The sequence below is a fragment of the Chaetomium fimeti genome (assembly GCF_033439085.1).
Source record: "Chaetomium fimeti strain CBS 168.71 chromosome Unknown B0H64scaffold_1, whole genome shotgun sequence".
Classification (NCBI taxonomy): domain Eukaryota; kingdom Fungi; phylum Ascomycota; class Sordariomycetes; order Sordariales; family Chaetomiaceae; genus Chaetomium; species Chaetomium fimeti.
In genome coordinates this window covers 3133844-3154399 of record NW_026944329.1, presented here as the reverse complement: position 1 = coordinate 3154399, position 20556 = coordinate 3133844, and the positions used below count along the sequence as shown (strand labels likewise).

At 58.3% G+C, this 20556-nt stretch overlaps 10 protein-coding genes across 10 annotated transcripts; 5 read left to right on the top strand and 5 right to left on the bottom strand.

Moving 5' to 3' along the window:
* Positions 1-285: 285 nt before the first annotated feature.
* On the top strand, positions 286-2608 carry B0H64DRAFT_23728 (uncharacterized protein). The gene is made up of 2 exons (XM_062799812.1): positions 286-296; positions 363-2608. The coding sequence occupies exon 2, from the start codon at positions 707-709 to the stop codon at positions 2447-2449; it is 1743 nt and encodes a 580-aa protein (XP_062664310.1). The 5' UTR covers positions 286-296; positions 363-706; the 3' UTR covers positions 2450-2608.
* A 658-nt stretch (positions 2609-3266) lies between these two features.
* On the top strand, positions 3267-5291 carry B0H64DRAFT_381883 (major facilitator superfamily domain-containing protein). The gene is made up of 2 exons (XM_062802829.1): positions 3267-4202; positions 4249-5291. The coding sequence occupies exons 1-2, from the start codon at positions 3640-3642 to the stop codon at positions 5123-5125; spliced, it is 1440 nt and encodes a 479-aa protein (XP_062664309.1). The 5' UTR covers positions 3267-3639; the 3' UTR covers positions 5126-5291.
* Positions 5292-5793: 502 nt separating this feature from the next.
* Positions 5794-6958, top strand: B0H64DRAFT_449288 (uncharacterized protein; the record flags this gene model as incomplete). Its single annotated transcript, XM_062807083.1, has 2 exons — positions 5794-6175; positions 6252-6958. 2 exons carry the CDS (start codon positions 5794-5796, stop codon positions 6734-6736), a joined length of 867 nt encoding a protein of 288 aa, XP_062664308.1. The 3' UTR covers positions 6737-6958.
* Position 6959: 1 nt separating this feature from the next.
* Positions 6960-8387, bottom strand: B0H64DRAFT_381877 (uncharacterized protein). The gene has a single exon (XM_062802828.1). The coding sequence runs from the start codon at positions 8206-8208 to the stop codon at positions 7099-7101; it is 1110 nt and encodes a 369-aa protein (XP_062664307.1). The 5' UTR covers positions 8209-8387; the 3' UTR covers positions 6960-7098.
* Positions 8297-9384, bottom strand: B0H64DRAFT_23588 (PRA1 family protein-domain-containing protein). Its single transcript, XM_062799790.1, has 3 exons — positions 9232-9384; positions 9166-9183; positions 8297-9079 (listed from the first exon to the last, which is right to left on the bottom strand). The coding sequence occupies exon 3, from the start codon at positions 8913-8915 to the stop codon at positions 8385-8387; it is 531 nt and encodes a 176-aa protein (XP_062664306.1). The 5' UTR covers positions 8916-9079; positions 9166-9183; positions 9232-9384; the 3' UTR covers positions 8297-8384.
* A 1355-nt stretch (positions 9385-10739) lies between these two features.
* B0H64DRAFT_437928 (uncharacterized protein) lies at positions 10740-11443 on the top strand (the record flags this gene model as incomplete). The annotated part of the gene is made up of 2 exons (XM_062806299.1): positions 10740-10921; positions 10996-11443. 2 exons carry the CDS (start codon positions 10740-10742, stop codon positions 11441-11443), a joined length of 630 nt encoding a protein of 209 aa, XP_062664305.1.
* B0H64DRAFT_334347 (uncharacterized protein) lies at positions 11434-12939 on the bottom strand. Its single transcript, XM_062801099.1, has 2 exons — positions 11968-12939; positions 11434-11907 (listed from the first exon to the last, which is right to left on the bottom strand). Exons 1-2 carry the CDS (start codon positions 12609-12611, stop codon positions 11679-11681), a joined length of 873 nt encoding a protein of 290 aa, XP_062664304.1. The 5' UTR covers positions 12612-12939; the 3' UTR covers positions 11434-11678.
* A 931-nt stretch (positions 12940-13870) lies between these two features.
* B0H64DRAFT_23532 (uncharacterized protein) lies at positions 13871-14770 on the top strand. Its single transcript, XM_062799783.1, has 3 exons — positions 13871-14067; positions 14175-14353; positions 14441-14770. Exons 1-3 carry the CDS (start codon positions 13989-13991, stop codon positions 14642-14644), a joined length of 462 nt encoding a protein of 153 aa, XP_062664303.1. The 5' UTR covers positions 13871-13988; the 3' UTR covers positions 14645-14770.
* Positions 14771-14908: 138 nt separating this feature from the next.
* B0H64DRAFT_437925 (putative dipeptidyl-aminopeptidase B) lies at positions 14909-17666 on the bottom strand (the record flags this gene model as incomplete). Its single annotated transcript, XM_062806298.1, has 3 exons — positions 14909-14997; positions 15058-15682; positions 15756-17666. 3 exons carry the CDS (start codon positions 17664-17666, stop codon positions 14909-14911), a joined length of 2625 nt encoding a protein of 874 aa, XP_062664302.1.
* Positions 17667-17943: 277 nt separating this feature from the next.
* Positions 17944-19456, bottom strand: B0H64DRAFT_449266 (S-adenosyl-L-methionine-dependent methyltransferase; the record flags this gene model as incomplete). Its single annotated transcript, XM_062807082.1, has 4 exons — positions 17944-18435; positions 18666-18817; positions 18889-19171; positions 19248-19456. 4 exons carry the CDS (start codon positions 19454-19456, stop codon positions 18147-18149), a joined length of 933 nt encoding a protein of 310 aa, XP_062664301.1. The 3' UTR covers positions 17944-18146.
* Positions 19457-20556: the final 1100 nt, after the last annotated feature.

The following is a 20556-nucleotide window of genomic DNA, read 5'->3' as shown; positions in this document are numbered from 1 at the left end:
GTCGCTCGGCTCGCTCCCGAGCGCGGCGCTTTGTCTAGGCTCTCCTAGACCCGGGAAGCGTCGGATTGCCTGCTTGCTTTTGTCAAGTGATGAAAGAGCTGAAGCCGCAGCGGGCCCCAAAAGTTGGTGGCGCCCAAACATCATTCGCTTCCCAGGTTCTTCTCAACTTCCTTTTTCTCTCCGTGGACTTTGAACTTGCGAGGACACATGACGTGTTACTGCGCCCTGTGCCGCGGTCTGTAATATTGGCACACGCAGTTTCTTGTTGCTGCGTCTTAATCAGCTTGGATCCTAATGTGTGCGGCTTGCTCCCCACCATCGCTTTTGGTCAGCTTCTCATAAGCTGTTTCTTTGCCGTGCAGACTTGCCCAAGGTACCAGACGCCCACCGACCCTTGGTCCCGAACATCCAATTCAGAGTTACCGAGCTCAACCCCGCCGCTCTCCGGGTCGACTGCCGGCATCTTAACTCCAGCCAGCTATTTCTTTCGTGGCTTGTCGTTGGGACGCGGCTCAAATTGAAGTGCGGAGAGACTTGACGTGGCTACCGATCCGAGAGGCTGGGCCGGGTATATTCTCAAGAGCGGGATATCACGGGAAGAAGGGCTGCTTGGCTAAAGGGACTGGGTCGACGACGGAATCTACGATATATCTCGGTCGCGGAACTCGATTCCCCGGAAAGGTGCATCGGCTCGCGATCAGAAACCATGCATCATGACCAGTTGTTCCCGCGGTGCTGCCCGATGCAGACGTCAGACCAGTTCGCCAGGTTTCAACGGCTCCCCCCTGAGATCCGGAACATGATCTGGGAGTTCGCTTTGCCGGAGCCAAGGGTGTACGAGGTCTTGGATGCGCCCAATGCGAAGCAGAAGACACCGGCTCAAGAAGGGTTGATGTTTGCGAACATGCACCCAGAACCTCCGCCAGCGCTCGCGGCCGTGTGTCGGGAAAGTCGGTACTTTGTCTTACACCACTACAAGCCCCTGACACTGGGAAAGACGACCAAATTCGTCGACATGTCGCGGGATATCCTACTTTTGGAGCCATACCTGCTCGTTAAGCGGTTACACCGGACGCTGCATTTTATGAGCCAGATCCCGCTGGTGCGGGAGAACGCAACCCGCCTTGCGCTCGGAACGTCATACGGAATCTACCCTGGCATCTTCCACCCCGTTCTAGGCCGAAAGGTATCCAAAAACAACATGAGCAAGCTGCTGGGTAGCCTGGCTAAGTTCCCGCGGCTTCGAACGCTCATCTTTGTGGTCCACCAAGAGTTCCAGTTCGAATTTGACTTTCGGTTTCCGGGGACATTGACACCAATGCCCCTACCACCGGCGACAGCGTCAACTTCTGCTGGGCTAGGGCCTTTGTATAGAACTACATCCGATACTATCGTTCACCCTTCGCCACCCGCTGGCAATGGCCCCCCTTTAAACAACCGCCCTCCTCCTCATTGCCCTCCCACGGCGGCCCCGACGACAATACGAAATGGACTACCTTCCCCGGCGAACAGCACAACCACCTCCCCTTTGCCACCGCCGTCCCTACCGCTCCCATCATTCTCAGCTCTCTCGCAACAACAATCACCCCCGCCGCCACCACCACTACCTTTACAAATTCAACCGGCACACATACAACAACTACGACTCCCACCATCTCCGCAAAACCCACAACAACAACAAAACCAGCACCATCAGCACCAGCAACAACCGCACGCAACCCTCCAACCGATGACCACCCCGACCACAACCACAACCACAACTTCGACAACTCCAACCCCGACCCCGGCCCCGCGGCAGCAGCAGGTGCATCAGGCGTACCGGTTCAAGTTTGACATTGAGGCCAACATCAACTCGCCGCCGCGGCGGCCCCACTCCAACGAGTTCCTGTACTACCCGCTGCCGGACGCGCGGGCGCAGGAGCGCGACGAGTTCGATGAGTATGAGTGCTATGTTAACGGGTCGCGGGGCGGGGCTTCTTCTCTGGGGTCGGGGTCGGGTTTGGGGTTAGGGGGTGGGACTGGGTTTAGTGGTATCGGGGAAGGGAGTAGGTGGGATTGTTCTATTGGGAACGTGGGCGTTGGGAGTGGAGATGCTAGTGATGGGGAGGAGGAAGGCGAGTGGTGCGATCCGTGGCCGACCAACGACGACTGGCGGCGGTTTAGGCGGCGCTGGGTTCGGGGCATGGTCGCGGCTTGCTTGCCGGCTGGGGGTGCTGACGAGGAGACTCGGGACGGGCATGCCGGGGAGGAGGGGGGTGTGTTTCGGGGCGCGGCTGCTGGGAAGGCATGTGCTGCTGGTGGTGGTGGTGGTGGTGGTGGTGGTGGTGGTGGTGGTGGAATGGGACCTGCGGGCAAAGGGGCTGGCGAGAGGATATGCTTGCCAAAGTGGAAGCTGAAAGGAGCAAGTTTGTTGTGGAGGTATACACGGGGTGTTGGCGGCGTGCAGTAGGTAGGTCGGTCTACGGGGATGGGACGCATTTCTTGTCTTGTGAGCGTTGCTCTTTGTGGTTCATGGCACGGCGCGGTCAAGATACGGTCACTTCTGGCTTCTGGGTTGCGGGCACGGACAAAAGGGAAACAAAAAGCCTGTCACTCTTGTTGGGCATGGACGGCGTGTTGGGAAAAGCGGGCTGATGTCTGAAAGATACCCTCACTCATTGATAGTAGATTCTCAAACCCCGATTTCTCTTCTCTCACGCTTTGATCGCTGGGCTTATCTGGGCACCACTGGTACTCACCCAGCACAGCTTGTCTGACGCCCACGCTCTTATTGTGCCAAGGGCTGACCACCCCGCTGTGACGGTGCGACAGCCACACGGTCATATTCTAGAAGGACCTTCTCTGATGTCGGCACGCGGCAAAGCGCGATGTGTGTGTGTGTGGCAGCTTCGATTAAGGTGGGTTGCCACGTTTGTGCCTCGGTGAGGCTTGTTTGGTCGGCGTCACCTGGCCATGACACGAGAGGTAGTATGTGCTCTGACCTTCCTGCCGTGTGGTCTTTTCTTATTAAGGGAATGCGAGGGCAGAACCGATGAAAAGTGCGTGCAGCCAGTGACGGTGACACCCTCGAGTCGCAGTGCTGACCCATCCACCCATCGTAGGAACTCTCGCAATGCTGCCTTCCGGATGCGGCAGTTGGATGCCGGGTCGCACACAACCGACGAACAATGCAACGTTATTGATACGATGCTGGCTTTTTGGGGATGCACTGTATTTATGTAGGTATGTAAGTTGTACATGTATGTACTGCGTACAGGTTACGGTAGGTGAGTAGCACTGGCTCCGAGTCTCACGGGGAAGCAAAACATCTCATCAGACTCTTCGTAACTCGTTGATCCCGGCGAGAAAGAAAAGAATGAGAAAGGAAACACGAACCCCTCGGGTCCCCACAGGGCACCGTGCCCCTGGGAAGATCATCTTCGGGGGTTCCACCCCCCACTGATAGCGGCCAATCGCGCCATTTTTCATCTGAGGGCAACGCCAGCACGCTGCCTGCCACGCCGACTCCGTTTTAAGCTTTTGACGCGGTACTGTGTAAGCGGTCGGCATAAATATCTACGAGGGCATCTTTGCAGCAATGCTTAGGAAACCGGGCATTACGATCTCTGAACCACCAATTTCTTCACCGTATCACGCAAAATGAGTGGTGACGGCGCCAATGGTGTCGACGGCGTGTACGAGGCGACGGAGCAGACACGGCTTTTGGCTTCTGAAGATATCCCGAACATCGACACCCATCAAGACAACAATGCCGACGACAAGCCGCTGCCCGTGTGGCAGATCGCCGCCCTCTGTTACGCCCGCTGGGTCGAGCCCGTGGCTTTCTTCTGCATCTTCCCCTACATCAACCAGATGGCCCAGGAGAATGGTCAGCTCGCCGATGCCGACGTGGGTTTCTACAGCGGCCTGATCGAGTCGCTCTTCTCGCTCACCCAGATGATGGTCATGATCATGTGGGGAAGGGCTTCCGACCGCTTCGGCCGCAAGCCGGTATTGGTCTTCTCGCTGGCTGGCGTTTCCTGTGCCACGGCACTCTTCGGCATGGCAAAGACACTTTGGCAAATGGTCCTCTTCCGCTGCCTCGCCGGTGTCTTTGCTGGCACCATCGTTACCATCCGCACCATGATCTCGGAGCACAGCACCTCCAAGACCCAGGCCCGCGCTTTTAGTTGGTTCGCCTTCACCGGCAACATGGGCATCTTGTTCGGGCCGCTCATCGGTGGTGCCCTAGCCGACCCGGCACGGCAGTACCCCCGGCCTGTTCGGCAACGTTACCTTTTTTATCAACTACCCATACGCGCTCCCGAGCTTGGTCGTGGCTTGTATCGGCCTCTCCGCCGTGGCCGTTACTGCCGTCTGCGTCGAGGAGACGCTCGTCAAACCCACCGCGGCCGACGGCAGCCACAGCGAAGAATCCGCCGCCCCCAAACCCAAAACGCGTTCTACGCGGGACCTGCTCAAGTTCCCCGGTGTGCCTATCGTCCTCTACACGTACGGCCACATCATGCTCCTAGCCTACTCCTACACGTCCATCATCCCCGTCTTCTGGTTCACCAAGGTCAGCCTCGGCGGCTGGGGCTTCACGCCGCTTCAGATCTCCCTTATGATGGGGCTCAACGGCTTTGCCCAGGCGCTCTGGATCCTGCTGGTGTTCCCGCCGCTGCACCGGCGCATCGGCACCAACGGCGTTCTCAGGGCCTGCGCCCTCGCCTACCCGCTCTTCTTCGCCGTAGCCCCGTTCTTCAACCTCCTCCTGCGGTTCGACACCCCCGCCACCACGACGGCCTTCTGGATCGCCGCCCCGCCCCTGCTGGCCATCGGCTCCGGCGTCAGCATGTGCTTCACCGCCATCCAGCTCGCCCTCAACGACGTCTCGCCGAGCCCGGCCACGCTCGGCACCCTCAACGCCCTCGCCCTGGCCATCGTGAGTGGCGTGAGGGCCTTCTCTCCCGCCGCCTTCTCGGGCTTGTTTGCCGTCGGCGCCCGGACCCAGCTGCTGTGGGGTTATGCCATCTGGGTGTTGATGGTGGCCATCGGGCTGGGGTTTACGGTGGTGAGCCGGTTTATGCCCGATTATGATGAGTTGAAGAAGCAGAGGGCGAGGGAGGAGGAGCGGGCGAGGTAGACGGGAAATTTGGGGGCCGGAAAAGGTTAAGATAGAGGTTTTATTGCTTGGGTTTTCAACCGGTGATTTGGATGACACGAATAGAAGGCGATGTATCATAGACCAACTCAGAAGGGGCGGCGCCCCCAAAATAATCATCACCAGGAGGGAAGAACCTAGAACCAAACAACGAGCCAACCTTGAAGATGCCCTCGCCCATCGGGTTAGGGTAGCGTCGCTGGTTGGTGGGCCGGGACCCCTGTGCCGTCCCACCCGAGTCTGCCCAGCCTTCCATTGACCCCTGACTGTGCAGGGGTCCAGCTCCGAGACGAGACGACTTCCAGTCCCAGCCTCATGAATTTCGGGCGGTGTGGGCTGGGGGTGTTCAGCCACTGGACTTCTTCAACCATCCCCCCCCGGTCTGTCTGTTGTGTGCATCCAAGACTCGACTTACAGAGTTCTTCGATGTGGAGAGAGCAGCGCTGTCATTTCTGAGCGTCAAGTTGCATCAATTGGCTCTGCGAGCGCGCTCAACCCAGCGCATGCCACGATAGCAGGCCACGGCCCACCGCGCTGCTTATAGTTAATCGCTCTTGTGTACTGCGTAACGGAGCCTTGTTGAACACCCCCAGCACCCGCAAGCACTCAGGGAGCACTCAGCAGGCACTCACAAGCACCCTCACGCAACCATGGGCTTCCTCGACGACGCCGCCTCGGTCATGTCGGGGCGGACCTCGCACTCGAAGCGGTCCAAGTCGCACCGCAGCAGCCGCCACCACCACCACAAAGACCGCTCCCGCAGCCACGAGCGCTCGCGGTCGCGCCACCGCTCCTCCCGCTCCAACGTCGGCAGCAGCGGTGGTGGTGGTGGCGTGGGCGGCGCCATCAGCGGCATCGCAGCCTCCGTCTTCGGCGGCGACGAGGACGAGGATGACCACCATCGCAGCAGCCGCCGGCGCAGCCACCACGACACCCGGCGCGGAGGCGGAGACAGCGACGACGACGGCGTGCGCTCCTTCTTCGGCGGCGGCGCGCCCAACAACTCTAGAGGCTCCTTCTTCAGCAACTTCGGTACGTCCCCCCCCCCCCCCTCAAAAGAAAAAAAACACCTCCCCATCCCCACCTAGACACTAACACCCCCCTCTAGGAGGCCGCCCCCCCCACTCATCCTCCTCCTCCCACTACCGGCGCTCCCCCCGGCCCGGCTTCATCGCGCGCCTCCTCAAAAAACTCAAACGCCTCTTCCGCGACCTCCTCTACTACGCCAAACGCCACCCGACCAAAGTGTTCATGCTCGTGCTGATGCCGCTAATCACAGGCGGCGCGCTGACGGCGCTGCTGGCGCGGGTCGGCTTGCGGCTGCCGCCCTTCGTGGAGCGCATGCTGGGGGTGGCGGCGCGGGCCGGGGGCGGGGATTCGTTGGGGTTGGTGGGTGAGGCGGTGCGGATGATGAGCGGTGCCGCGGCGGCGGCGGGGGGCGGGAGTAGTGTGGTTAGGGCGGGTGTGGAGAGGGGAAGGGAGGGGGGGATGCAGTGGGAGAGGAGGAGTTTGGAGAGGGATTTTGATGGGTTTGGGGGCGGTGGTGGTGGATGGAGTGATGGGTTGAAGGGGGTGATGAAGATGTTTTCTTGATTCGGTGTGGCTGGTTGGTTATGAGGGATGATGATGGATGATGGATGAGATGAGGGATGAGGGATGAGCGGCCAGCGCGCCATAGTTACGAGTAGATATGAGTATGGGTAGGTATTTTTGCTTAACGAAGAAAAGGGCGTTTGGGTACTCGCTTATACTAGGATCCTGTGTGTGATTTCACTCTGAACCGATGGGTCACGATGGGTCAAGCAAGGCGACATTGTTTCCAGAATGCACACAGCCATCGTTATTAAACGCAGCACTAGTCTATCGCTAAACGCCAGCCACTTTTGCACCAAACATTAGGACAGTAAAACCCGATCACTTCCGCTATCTGCACAGCAGACCTGAGAGGATGACGACTATTTCTTCTTCCGCACGGGTTTGGTGCTGGCCGACACCGACTTGCGCTTTGCCACCGTCGACGACACAGCCGACGACTTCTTTGGAAGCGGCGGCGTCCGATCCCGAGATGGCCGCGGTTCCGGTGCAGGCTCCCGCCGGCTATCAGTACTGTCCCGGTGCCGAGACCGGCCGCCGCTCCCCGAGTTGACCCTCGCCACCACACGCCTGCGGTCACCGTCATCGTCGGACAAATCGGCTTCTCTAGGGCCGCCGCTCTGCCGCCGACTCGCGCCGCCAGTTGGGCCGGACCCGTAGCTGGCGTAGATGTCGTCCACCTCGGCGACGCTGTTTCGCACAGACCCTGCTCCGCCGTGGTACGACGTGCGCGTCCCTCCCATCATGTACTGAAAGGGATCCGAGCCGGGCGATCCGTCGTTCCGGGCCGAAACCGGCTCGGCGATGGAGAGCGGCCTGCTGGTTGTCGGGTCCGAAGGTTGGCGAACATTGGCCGGTTGCTCGCCGCGCACATAGGTATACGTGAACGGTGAGGAGCTCGGTTCTCTGTCAGCGGCAGCCTGACTCGGCGTTCTCGATGACGCGGCCCCTTGGCGAGCGCGAGTCCGTGATGAAGGGGGTGGGAAATAGCCCATCGGAGGAGAGGACGCCTGTCGCTCTACCCCCGGCTCCGGCGAGTCTTGTTGTGAAGGCGGAGGGCTGCCATCTTCCAGCAATTGTTTATTTGGCCGGAAGCCAGGTCCCAGTTGTGAGATGGGGATGGCAACCCGCTGATCTCGCCGTTGTCTGCGCTCCTCCTCCTCCATGCGCTGCAGTCGCCGCTGGTAAGCGGCCAATTCCTCCTTGCTCAGCTTGACATCCTGTCTGCCCTTGGCATGGGCCTTTTGTATCCGGGCCATTGCAGCGTCGGCCAGCGCTTCCTCCTGAGGATCTACCAAAGGCATCCGGACGCCGTCCTCGCCGTCCGACTCTTGTTCTGATTCGTCTGTCTCGTCGTCCTCCCCGTTCTGATATGCATACGCCTTCCGCGACCGAGTATTACCGTCCCCGTCGCCCAAATCTACCCCCGTGAATCGAAGCGGGTCACTAGTGACCCGACGGCTCAATGCCATTGAGCCCGAACCAACGCCCTGTGCATCGAAATCATCCTCGCTTCCCAGCTCCTCGACTCGCTGGTTAAACTCCCACCACCTCTCCTCCTCCCCGTTGCGCGCTTCCTGTGTCCTCCTCTCGCGCCTTGATGGTCTTCCCCATTGGGGCGCAGGTTTGGGAGCTCGCGGCCGACCACCTAGACCGCCTCCCCGGAAAAAGCCTCATCGATGGGCTTGTCCAAAAGCGCAGCGTGGCCGAGAATGACCACACCGCTCGCGCCGATCAGCCACATCATCGTGCCAAAGACGCCCGAGATCAGGGCGATCGGAATGGCGATGACGTAGAGACCCGTGTACAGCTGCACCGTTGAGAAACGCTGCTCGCCGAGCTCGAGGTCGCGACCCTCGAGCTTGCCGATGACAAACATGCCAACGACGACAAATATGATGTCGAAAAGCAGCCAGAAATTTGTGAGCAGGCCGTAAATGCAGAGCATGGAGAAGACGACGGCATAGTTGCTTGAGTAGTAGCCGAGGTTGTAGTTGACACGCGACTGCATCTCGGCGAAGTTGGCCGGCTTGTTGACGCGCTTCACGTCGAAGAACTCGGAGAGGGGCCGCAGGTTCGAAAAGCGGCTGGCGAGCGATCCGGAGCGTATGCTAGCGAAGCGGTCCCCAAGATTGAGGCGCGACGTCAGCACGTCTATCGGGATCTGTATCCGTGCCATTTTGGGTGTTGTTGGGTTGGCCGAGCAGATAAGTTTTCGTAGAACGGTCGCGGGGTTGTTGTGGGGGATAATGGCACAGAATTGGCCTTGTAGTTTGAATTTAAGTCGCGATGTGACGGAAGGGATGCGTCAACAAAGCGTGGCTTTGGGTTTCGGTTGGAGATCTGGCAAGAAGCTGAATGTCAGTTTTCGGGACGAATAAAAATAATCCTGCCGTGGACCACTCAGAGCGCCGGGTACTTTGACACACCCTTTGGCGGCGTATCCACTGTGTTACGTCGGCAACTGGAGCTTTTCTGTATTGGGTTTTACTTACTTGCTGCCTGACCCAGAGACGCAATCGGAAGGCTGTCGATGACGAGGCCCGTCGTGTCGTTTCTCAGGGGGGGGTTGAAAGAAAAAAAATAAAGCCGTGCCTTTTTCAGCCAGGAGACACAAAGTCAGGCGTTTCTGACAAGGGGGTGTGAGATGGTGATCTCCGAAACGAGCCACAAGGCGACCCAGTGCGCCGCAGTCCTTCTCAGGACCCCGGTCACTCCTGACCCACTGCCAGGGCGGGTTCCACTCAGTCTCCGGTTCACCGCTCTCCAAATCCGGTTTCCACCGCTGAGATCACAACCAGGAAGTCTCAGTCCTGGGAAGGAGTTGAGGAAGAGGAGGAAAAAGAGAAAGAAGAAAAATGCGGGCAGGGGCAGTTTTTCTAGCTGCGGCCGTGCGTTGTCCAGCGACTGGTACCAGGGAAGTTGCCAGCTGCCAGCTGCCCACGCTGAGTTGGCGGTGGGGCGGCAGGCCACTTCTGCAGGCTTAAGCTGCAGCAGCTCTGCCGGTCAGCACATTCCCAGTTCCGACATCAAATGGCGGAGAGCGTTGTCGGCATCGGTGGAACGAGTGGCTTGCACGTCGACAGGAAAGTCGGGATCCGTGCGAGTTGGATTCATAGCCGAACCCGGCCGATTGGGGACATACACATGGCATCCTCCCGTACTTGCCATCCGATGACGATCTGCAGCTGCCCATTGGGTGAACTTGAGATGTTGGTCGTTGAATCCTGGAGTGTTCTGTCGACTTTCCCTCCCTGACTCTTAGACCCATGGGACATGTGCTTACCTCCATGGGAGTTGGAGAACTGACCTGCCCATGGAATATCACATACGGACGACCTGGATTTGAACTGGAACTCGGATTTTCTGTTGTACAAGTGCACGGATCTGATGTTGGGCAATGAACCCGATGGGGCCGTGTCGTTAACTTCGAAGAGTTTGTTTAAAATCGAGGACTGCGAACCGTTGCCGCCACTCCGGCTTCATGGAAGACATTGCTCCTTGGAAGATGATACGGTGCTTAGCTCCTCTGGGACTGGTTTGTTCAACATGGCGAACTTCGACGTAAAGCAGAAAGGCCGCAATAGAAGTTGTACAGAGCAGCACCTTCCTTACTTGCAACATCGGGGCAACGGGGTGTCTTCGATCGACCAGTGCACCAACATGCGATCCTTGGAAAGCAGTTAAGTTGTTGACGAGACCGTTGAAGCGTGAAAGGGCAAACACCCTTCTCAATCCATGATTTGTACGAGCCTGAGTGCAACCTTGCACTTTGTGCCTCAGTTACTCCCGAGGAAGGAGGTACCAGAAGCCTGAGGGCAGGTAACCCGGCCGTATTCTTTACTCCTGAGGGAAGGTGCGTGTGAAATCTCATTTAGAAATAGGTCAGGTAGCTTTCCGGGAGTTTCCCTCCAACCCAGATCTTTTTGACTGCTCAAATCTAACAAACAACCCGGTACGAACAGAATCTGAGACGAACCAAGCCCATCAAAAGAAAGGCACGATGATTCTTTCCGGCATCACCGCCATGATGGCGCTTATCGCCTCAGCCGTCGCCATTGCCCTGCCAGCCGAGCACATCGAGGTGCCGCCGCCCAACCCAGCTCCCATCGTCACCAGCAACCTCTTCGACTTTTCCGTGACGCACTTCGAAGCTCAAGCGGTGGCGCTCAGCGACCAGAGCTAGTGCGTACCCAACTCACCCCATCCATCCAACCTTACAACCCCCCACTCACTAACCACCCCACCCCATTCCCCAGCGTCAACTTCCACCTCACCCCCTACCCCACCGCAACCCCAGCCCACTGCTTCGCCCTCAGCACCACCACCAACCACTCCCTAACCTCAATCCCGCAAACCTGGTGCCACCACGGCCCGGACTTCATCGACGACGACCCGCAGGACTGGACGCACGACCACGTGTGGTTCTCGTGGACGATGGGCGGCGACGTCGACCCGGCGGACCCGACGACGCGCGGGCGTGGTGGCATCGACCAGCAGCAGCAGCAGACGACGGGCGGCGGCGGCGGCGGCGCGTACCTGCGGGTGGTGCGCCAGGTGGACGCGCGCACGTACGACGAGTCGGTTGCGTATTTTGAGGAGGGGGTTTTGGAGGTGGTGGGGGAGGGCATGTTTGTGCGGCAGGTGTATACGGGCAGGGAGGAGTTTACGATGCCGGCGTTGAGGTTTGAGGGGGTGGGGCACTGAGATGGATGTGGAGAGGGTTGGGGGTGGGATAGAAGGGGGGGATGAGATATAGAGATAAGTGGAAGTGCGATGGTTTGCCGGGCATAGTTGGAGGTGGGACGACGGAAATGGGGGGAGAGATGGTTTCATATGATAGTACATCTCTGGGAGCGATCGTCTTAGCTATTTGCGCTCTCGAGTAGTAGTCTATCGTTCTAGCAACCCAGACATGGATGAGATAACTCCGGTTTTACCCTTAAACAGAGACACAGCCATCTGCGCTGTCCTCGACGAACAGGCTGCCGTAGATGAGCCCCTCGTCGATGCCGCTCTCCTGGTAGCCCGAGTTGACGACGTCGTCGGTGCCAGTGGGCTTCTTGAGCATGCCGATCTGGAACTGTCCCTCGCCCGAGTTGTCGTTGGACACGGCCTCGGTGACGCTCTCGAGCGGCTCGTCGCCGGCAGAGTAGTACACTTGGAGAGTGCTGCTGTCTGTTAGTTCGCGTCCCCAAAAGCAAAATGTCATGAGGGTAAAAGAGACGTACTTCTGGTCATGGTCGAGAGTCACAGCAAAGTTCTGCCAGCTGTCCTCCAGGATGGGGGTCGACCAGATCTCCTTGTTCTGGCGGTCCAGCACCTTGTAGGTGTCCTTGGGCAGGCTCGCCTGGCCCAGGACGGCGCCGGTCTCAAAGTTGAACTGGTTGCTGCTGTAGTCGGCGGCTTCCCTCCAGACCAGGAGGTACTCGTGGCTCAGGTTCAGCGCCCGCTGGGGGTCGATCCTGAGGCTGAAGTGGATCGTCTTGACGCCGGTGCTGCCCGGGCTCCCGGTGTTGGTGTCCTCCAGGAACTGCAGCCCCGCGCGGCGGAAGCCCTTCTGGGTCTGGAAGATGCTGTCGTCGCTGATGGTGACCTCGAACGGCTTGTGGGTCTCGTCGTCGAAGTGGGCGTTCTCGGCCTCGGGGAACTGGATGATCTCGCTCCACTGCAGGTTCTCGCCCTTGACGTACTCGGCGTTGAAGAGCGAGGTGTCATAGCTGTCGAAGTCGGCGAGCTGGGCGTCGACCCCGACACGACCCTCGAAAACGATAGGGCACTCGACCGCGGCGGTCGCCGCGTTCCTTGGGGGGGTGCAGGCGGCGTTGGCCGTCGCGGCAACCGTGAGCAGGCTGAGGAGGGTTGTGGAGAACATGGTGGTGGTGGTGGTGGTGGCTTTGATGGTTTGCCTCGATTCAGTCTCTCTCAACCGGAACACTCAGGGGAGCTCCATCGACATGAGAACGGGGGCAGCCCCTGAGATATATGGCTCTGACTCCCCATTGTCCCTTCCGTGGTCAAAACGAGGTAGCGGGACGTCGATCGCGATTATTTCGGCTGAATTGATTGTTGTTTGGCGAGCGGCATCGCGAACCGTGGGGAGCCCATTGACTGTTTTTAATGGCGGAACCCCTATAAGATCGCCCCGTTTCCTGAAGGGAGTGTCGTTCCGTGTCTCTAGAATGGAATTGTGGGACGATGGCCGATGTCTCCGGGCCGCCGTGCCTAGACGCGGGAAGGGATTCCAGTTCAGAAACCCCAACCCTGACTCCCAGGAGCGGTCTCGAATCTGTGAAGTGAAAGGGCATGGCAGCCGTTGTTGCTGTTGTCGTCATGACTCTATTATATGGCGTGAGACATCTTGATGTTGTTTTTCTTCATCTTTTCTTTCTCCCGTTACTCTAGTTGCCGCGTCTGCTTCATTCTTCCTCGTTGCCATCCTCCACCTACCTTATTTCTATTGTTTCTTCTTTATTCTTCCGCCTTAGTTTCCCAGACTTTTCCAATCCCATCCGCTTTCTTCCCTCTTTCCTCGGTCTCGTTTTGTTGCTATCATCATGGTTGCCGTTGTCAATGTTGTGGTGGTTAGGTGGGAGGGTGGCTTTCCTTCATCAACGCCAGGGCCCGGGTTAGGGTTAACTAATCCAGGCGCAAAACCCGAATCCACCCGATCAATCCCAGCAAATGGGGCTGCTTATGGGTTTCTGCCCAAGGCGTCGATCATGGTCTTGGAAATGCGCCGCAAACGGCAGTCGATTGGCCGATTTTCGTCTGGGCCACAGAGGTGGGGCCGAATGAGGGGCTGAGCGATTCGGTCTTGACGCTTTCTGTGCAATGATACGAAATACGGTGGCATTTCTTGGCGACTCCAACACCGCCTGTTGAAGATCGATGGTGTCAAACACCAGGCTGGCCTGTTAGAATGGACAGAACAGATCATGGATTGAGTAAGGTTAGGCGAAGTGATGCAAAAAAAAGACTGGTCGAGAACGAGGTGTAAGGCAGACCCCGTCATTACTCCGAGGAGCCTTTGTCTATATAAGGGGACTGAGCAGCCCTCGAGGACGAGTCAGAAAAGAATATCATCATCATCTCTCTATCAACTGTGACTTGATTGCCTCACTTTCGATCTCACTCTCGGTTTCCATCTCGACACTCCTGTTTTGCCATCATCAAACCAGACCATTCAGTCTCTTGACCACCACCACCACCACCACCACCACCACCACCACACACTCAAACCACCACCAAAATGTCCTCCCACCGCCTCTCCATGAACCCCAAGGACCAGCAGACGGCCGACGTGCCGCCGTCCATCTCAGACCTCCACTGTTCGTCTCCCAGACCCTCACACCGGCAAAAAGAAAAGCCCCCATATACCACCCCAAACAGACAGACACAGGCCACTAACATCGAGTTTGAACCTCCCCATCCCCAGGCTTCACCGAGACCAACGGCGTCATCACCACCACCATGTTCGACGTCCCCGGGTACCGGGTCGTGCGGGTGCTGGGCGCCGTGTACGGGCTGACGGTGCGGTCGCGCAACTGGGCGGCCGGGCTGGGCATGGTGCTGAAGAGCGTGGCGGGCGGCGAGCTGCGGTGGTTCACCGACATGGTACGTACCCTACCTACCTACCCATTACCATTTTACCACGATATACTACCGGATTCTTTGTTATTAACATGTGAAAAAAAAAAAAAGCTCTACAGCGCGCGCAACGACGCCATCTCGCGCATCGTGTCGGAGGCGCAGGCGCGCGGCGGCAACGCCGTCATCGCGCTGCGCTTCGACGCCGGCGAGCTGAGCGGCTTCGCCCAGGTGTGCGCCTACGGCACGGCCGCCATCATCGAGAAGATCGACGACACCGTCGAGACGCCCCCGCAGCTGGCTCCCAAGAGCGAGTGAGATGGTTGAGACGGCTTGGTTGGGTTTGGTTTGGTTTGGTTTAGGGAAACTGTTTGTTTGTTTCGTGCCTGTGTGTTCGGGCTGGCTGTTTTGGGGGGAGGGAGGTTAGGGGGGGATTCGGAGTTCAACTGCTTAACTGTGCGCGTGATACCGAACTAGACGCTGGAAAACTTGGTTGAATATATAATATATACCCATGGAAACTCCTGACGCCGTCCTATGCTATCCAAACGCTATCTCAAGATTGCTCGCTCAGAAGTGAACTCATGCGGCTCTTTTCTTCCCATTCGGCTTCGGGTTTGCGACCTTAATCCACTCGCCGTTGAATGCGTTGATGAGCCAGTTTGTCAGCTCTATTTTGTTGTTAGCATGCTGTGTAAACAACATTGATAAATCCTGAGAAGGAAACTCACTGTCATAGACGATCCGGTTCGCGTTGTGAAAGTAGATGCTGTGGTCGCTGTCTGGGAACACATGGACGTCGTAGTTCTCCACCCCAGTCAGGTCCAGTTTATCCAACAGGGTCAATGATGACTGGAAGTGCACGTTATCGTCGGACAAGCCGTGCATCAGCAGGAACCGCACGTTCTGCGAAAGAGCCGTCATGTTGGTGATAGCGCTGGTATCATACCCATGCCCGTTGACCTGCGGCGTGAGCATGTACCGTTCCGTGTAGATGCTGTCGTAGAACCGCCAGTCAGTAACCGGGGCCACAGCCATGCCGTACCGGAACGTCTCGCCGGCATCCTGCTCGAGCGTCTTGAGGGTGTTGAAGCCGCCGTAGCTCCACCCCCAGATGGCGAGCCGCGTCTCGTCGATGTACTTCTTCCCGGCCCAAATCTTGGCCGCGGCGATCTGGTCGTGCGCCTCCCACTGGCCGAGGTTACCGCGGACGATGACGCGATTCTTGCGGCCGATGTAGCCCGTGCCGCGCCCGTCGACCGTGACGCAGATGTACCCGAGTCCAGCAGCGACGTAGGATTGGTAGTCGACGAGGAATTTCTTGTTGACTGTCTGCGATCCCGGGCCGCTGTACTGCTGGAACAAAACGGGGGTACCTCTTGTTCGCATCAAAGTGAGGCGGCCGCCTTTCGACGTAGTTCAGTTCTACCCCGTCGACATTGATGGTTCCATAAATCTTGATGGGAAGTTCGTGCTTTTTGGCGCTCTCGGCGAGGTCCTTATTCTCTTCTACGACGTGCTCGTACTGGCGCGGGTTGCTCGGCGTGCTGATGACCTTCTGCCACGGAATCCCAGGGCCTTGGTACGTCAGCAGAGCGTAGCCACCACCGATGGAGAACGAGGCCGAATAGTAGCCTTCAGAAGAGGTGTCGGATACCGCAGCCAGGTCTTCCCCCGTGAGCTTGACCTGGTAGACGTGTCGTTGGATCGATGACTCCTTGGTTGCCACGAAGTAGACGACGTTCTTTTCCAGGTCCACGGCATACGGCGAGTCAACAACTTCCCAGTCGCCCGAGGTAAGCATGACGGGGTCGGGGTTGTCCAGCGGCGTGAAGTAAGCCAAATGATTGCTATCATCATGGATGATCAGGTCGATGTAGCCATCATGCTCGCGCCCCTTGGCCGGGTCGGCCGGGATATGCTTCGTCTGGTGCGTAATCTCGAACCAACCGCCGTCAATGGCGTTGACGTCCGTCGTCCTGACTGTCTTGCCGGTGCGGCCCGTTACGTCAACTAGAACTACGCGCATCACGTCGCTGACCCTGTTTGTCTCCTTGACCAGAACTTGCTGCCCCGCCCAGACAACCTCAGTGATTAGGCGATCGTCATCGGCGAAGCCGCCCGAAATATCCACCGAGAAGACATCGCCACGGGCGACGTCGTAGAACTTGAGCTCGACGACTGGGTTGTGCGCGCCCGCCTTCGGGTACTTGATCTTCCTAGTTTCGGGGTACGCCTCCTCACCCGGCGTGGGCTCCGTGCCGCTGGGTCTGCTGAGAAAGTAATCGATGGGGTACTCTGGCACGCCGGTCTCGTTGGTCCGTAGGAATGCGATGTAGGCGCCGTCTTCAGACCACCATGTGGCACTGGAGCCGGAGAAGACCTCTTCCTCATACACCCAGTCGGGGACTCCGTTAAACACCTCGGAGCCGCCATCCTTGGTGACCTGGATAACGTTCTTGGACCCAACTTTGCGCAGGTATAGGTTGTTGTCCCTGGTGAAGGCGACGGCATCACCGGTTGGGTTCCACTGGGCAAGCTGGATGCGCGCATCGGGTTCGCCCGGAATTAGGGGGTCGGCGGTTTGCGTTTTGACGTCAAAGATCCAGTAGGCAGCATAGGACGAGTGGCGCCAGTTGGACTTCACATCGGTCGCAAGCAGTACCCTTTGCAAGTCCCTGCTCGGCGCGACCTTGACGACGTTGTAGACCCTCTGGTCATAATCGAAGCTGCCCTTCTTCATCAAGGTCCTGGCGTCTGCCACTTGCGCATCGGCTGAGTCACCCACGGCGGCAGCGTTTTGCGAACGGATATCTTCTACCACGAGAAAATCCTTCCCGGCCGCGTCCCTCTCCAACAGAAGACCATCCTCGCCCCCAGACCCCGCGATCCATTGTATCGAGTGGACGTCGGGACGCCAGAAGCTGCCCATAACCTGATCCAGTGTCACGGCTTTCCCGGAACCCCGTACGACGGTCGCTTGCGGGTCGTGGGCGGTGGCGGAAGCAGGCTTGTAGGACTTGGTCGCGATGTAGACGAACAGACCGGCGACCCAGGCAGAGACTAACAGACCAGCGGCAATGAGCAGCGCCCTCCGCATCCCCCGGTCCATGCCCGGTCCCTTCTTATCGGCATGTCGAGGGGGGTTGCCATTGCCACTGTTGTTCCCGAGGAAGGGACCGGTCTCGAGGTCATCGTTGTCCGGTTCGTCCTTGAGGGCGTCCTCATCGTCGTCGCCGAGGGGCCGCTTCTCGAGAGCAGCTTCTTTAGCAACGCGCTCGCTGATGCGGTCGAAGACGATGCTCGTGGTCGAGACGGAGGAGCCCGACTCGTGCGACATCCTCGATCGACTTTGGCTTCGATCTCGATTCGAGCTGTGTGTGCGAGACGACACAAGCGGGACGTCTCGGTAGGGAGCCATGTTTGTGACAGAACCGCGGACAGCGGCCAGCGGCAGACGACAGGCGGCTAACGGCAGACGGCGGCGGGATGGGAGTGCCACAAGGGCCACAGCAAGGCAAACCAAACAAAAAAAACCAGCTACTATCAATTGAGCTACGCAAAATGAATGGAATGCGGCTTCTAGGTGACAGACAGTGCCACCATGGTCGATTGGCCGCCTATTCAAGACCTATTCGGGACCGGATAAAGACGTCTTTGACAGATGGCGGATCGAACAGCGACTCGGGCTCGGCGATGCGGTCTGCGTGAGACATCAAGGTGCGCCAAGGAAACAACAACACAACGATAAATAAACCCTAACCCTTTACTCTCATGCTCTTTGCCCGAATTCCCCAGGTCCCTTCGAGAACATGATTCTTTACTCCTTCCCAGCTACCGGCTTTCGACAAACAAAGACGTACATGGGGGTAAAGATACCCATCCTCCCTCCGATAACCACACTCTTAGTACAGTACCACATGGTGTCCATCAGGGTCGAGACCTCGGGCGGGGCCTTGCCAACAAAGATCATGGCGCGGTAGACGAGATGGGCAAACCCGCGGAAGGGATCCCACATCTTGAACACCTTCCAAAAGTCGGGCCAGCCGGGCATCTTCCAGGCCCACAATATGTCGCCTGCGGGCCCATAGTACCAAGGGGCGGGGGAGCTGCGGAACGCCATGTCCTCCTCGTTGAGGAGATCAAAGCCTAGATTCATCCCGTTTGTTAACACGCCCCCCCTCTCTGGAGAAGACATGACCAACAGCAGCCAGAGCAGTACTCACCGGCCTTTCTCACACCCTCCCGCATCTCGGGGACCCACGGCATCTTGGTGATGCCGTTCCCAAACTCGATCCAGTTGCGCACCTTGTACTGCTCGAGCTTGCTCGCATCAAACTTCTCCGTCATGGCAAAGTCATGAAACGTAAACGGCGCGCCGGGCTTCAGCACACGCTTGATCTCCCTGTAAACCGCAGCGGGGTCGGGCGCATAGCATAGCGACTCGACCGAGTATGCCGCGTCAAACGACTCGTCGGGGAAGGGTAGTTTCTGCTCTGTGTCAGGCCCGTCACCATCACAGCAGCATACCCCATGGGGGCTGCGGAGGGGGGGTAGCGTACCAAAAAGTCGCCCTCGACGAGCGTGACGAGGTGGCCCAGGCCAGCCTCCTCGGTCAGGGCGGACCCGCGCTCGACATGCCACGCATTGCTGGTGATGCCCACGATGCTGCACCCGACGGCCGCGGCGATGGTGCGCGCGGGCCCGCCGATGCCACACCCGAGGTCGAGCACCCGCATGTCCTTGGTGAGGCGGGCCAGCCCGGCAAACGTCTTCTCGTAGGCTATCATGCTCTCCCGGATGGAGAGGCCCGGGGTGATGGGCGTGTAGTGGAATTGCTGGCCCCTGGGCCGTTGTCAGACCGGACGGAGCCTTGGGTGCTAGGGGGTGGGTGGATTCCAGCTCGAGGGTAACAACATACCAGCCCTGTTCGTACAGTGGCGTGACGAGGTCGTAGTAGTCGGATCCTACCTGGTAGTACTTTTTCTGTCTTTCATGGCGCTCTTCGTCGGTGGCCCAGCTGATGGCAGCGACGTCGAGCTTGGAGACATTGGACGGATCTCGGGTCCAGTGCGCGAGGTACCGATGCAGACGGTCTTCGGCATAGTTTGCGGGCATGTGGGACGCCATGATGAGGATGTTTTCCGTATCGGGCGGTTACTTATACAGGCACACAGAGAGAGTCACGACAACTGCAATTGCAAGTTTCCTTGGGAATTGAGGGGTCGGAACGAAAGAAGATGTAGCCATGATTAAGATACCCCGAAGTTCTACGTAGGTTAGTAGTTTTGTGATGGGCGTATCGCATTTTATTGGCTTCATGCAGCGGCATGATCTTGATATTGTGTGCTGCCAAGTTGAATGGAATGCTTGTCACAGCTTGATATTGTTCTCGAGTTGAGCTGGTCACTGCTGGTGCAACCGGAACCGTTCCAGCTCGACCTGCAGGTGCCAAGATGCATGGTTAGACCCTAACCCTCTTTGCCTTACACCCACCACAAAACTTCGGCTGGTTCTTTTTGTCCTGCACTGACAACTCGAAACCGACGAGTCTCGGAAACCATTCCGCATGGGATGCATCGGCTGCCTGCCGCTCCTCTCCAGCCGCGATTTTTGACCCCATTTCGGGTTTACAGCGGATGGATGGTGTACTTAGACTGCCGAAGTCAATGGGCCAATTGCTGGTGTTGGATCGTTGGCCCGATGTTGTCGCCATGAAACAACGGACTGCGCCGCCCGCGCATCGGGCCAAGGCCCGGTCTATCACATTGTCTGTCAACCGGCTTTGAAGAAGAGAGCGCTGCTGTTGGCAGACGGCGGAATTTCCTTGCTCCACTCACATACTGCGAACTTGTGCGTTGTGATGAAACAGCCCATCATCCCATCACCAGCCGGCCTCGATAACGGTCGGTCGTTGGGGCATCACTCCGAAAGAGCCGGTGTCTAGCAGAACTCGGAGAAACCATGACCTTTTCCTTCTAGGCCAGCCGAAGGGACCATCGGCCGTATTTTAACTATCATAAATGCTTATCACCTGCGGGCTGCTCAACCTGGCCAACGACCATGACTCCCTTGCCTTATGTTTACTGCCAAACGCCGGCCTGCCAAACGCCCACCCGGACCCGGCCGGCCGTTTCCACCCAACATACTGACCGGGCCGGTTCATGACCACCGGGGCCCCTTGGGACTCGGAGGGGTATCCCCGGAGCCTAGCAGCTATGTCCAGCCCA

Excerpts from the sequence above, each read along its gene's own strand:
- B0H64DRAFT_23728 (XM_062799812.1), top strand. The coding sequence starts at position 707 with ATGCATCATGACCAGTTGTTCCCGCGGTGCTGCCCGATGCAGACGTCA.
- B0H64DRAFT_381883 (XM_062802829.1), top strand. The coding sequence starts at position 3,640 with ATGAGTGGTGACGGCGCCAATGGTGTCGACGGCGTGTACGAGGCGACG. Across the intron at positions 4,203-4,248 it reads ACCGGCAACATGGGCATCTT|TACCCCCGGCCTGTTCGGCA; the intron begins GTTCGGGCCGCT and ends CCGGCACGGCAG.
- B0H64DRAFT_23588 (XM_062799790.1), bottom strand. The coding sequence starts at position 8,915 with ATGGCACGGATACAGATCCCGATAGACGTGCTGACGTCGCGCCTCAAT.
- B0H64DRAFT_381877 (XM_062802828.1), bottom strand. The coding sequence starts at position 8,208 with ATGGCATTGAGCCGTCGGGTCACTAGTGACCCGCTTCGATTCACGGGG.
- B0H64DRAFT_23532 (XM_062799783.1), top strand. The coding sequence starts at position 13,989 with ATGTCCTCCCACCGCCTCTCCATGAACCCCAAGGACCAGCAGACGGCC. Across the intron at positions 14,068-14,174 it reads GTCCATCTCAGACCTCCACT|GCTTCACCGAGACCAACGGC; the intron begins GTTCGTCTCCCA and ends CCCCATCCCCAG. Across the intron at positions 14,354-14,440 it reads TGCGGTGGTTCACCGACATG|CTCTACAGCGCGCGCAACGA; the intron begins GTACGTACCCTA and ends AAAAAAAAAAAG.
- B0H64DRAFT_334347 (XM_062801099.1), bottom strand. The coding sequence starts at position 12,611 with ATGTTCTCCACAACCCTCCTCAGCCTGCTCACGGTTGCCGCGACGGCC. Across the intron at positions 11,908-11,967 it reads ACTCTCGACCATGACCAGAA|CACTCTCCAAGTGTACTACT; the intron begins GTACGTCTCTTT and ends AACAGACAGCAG.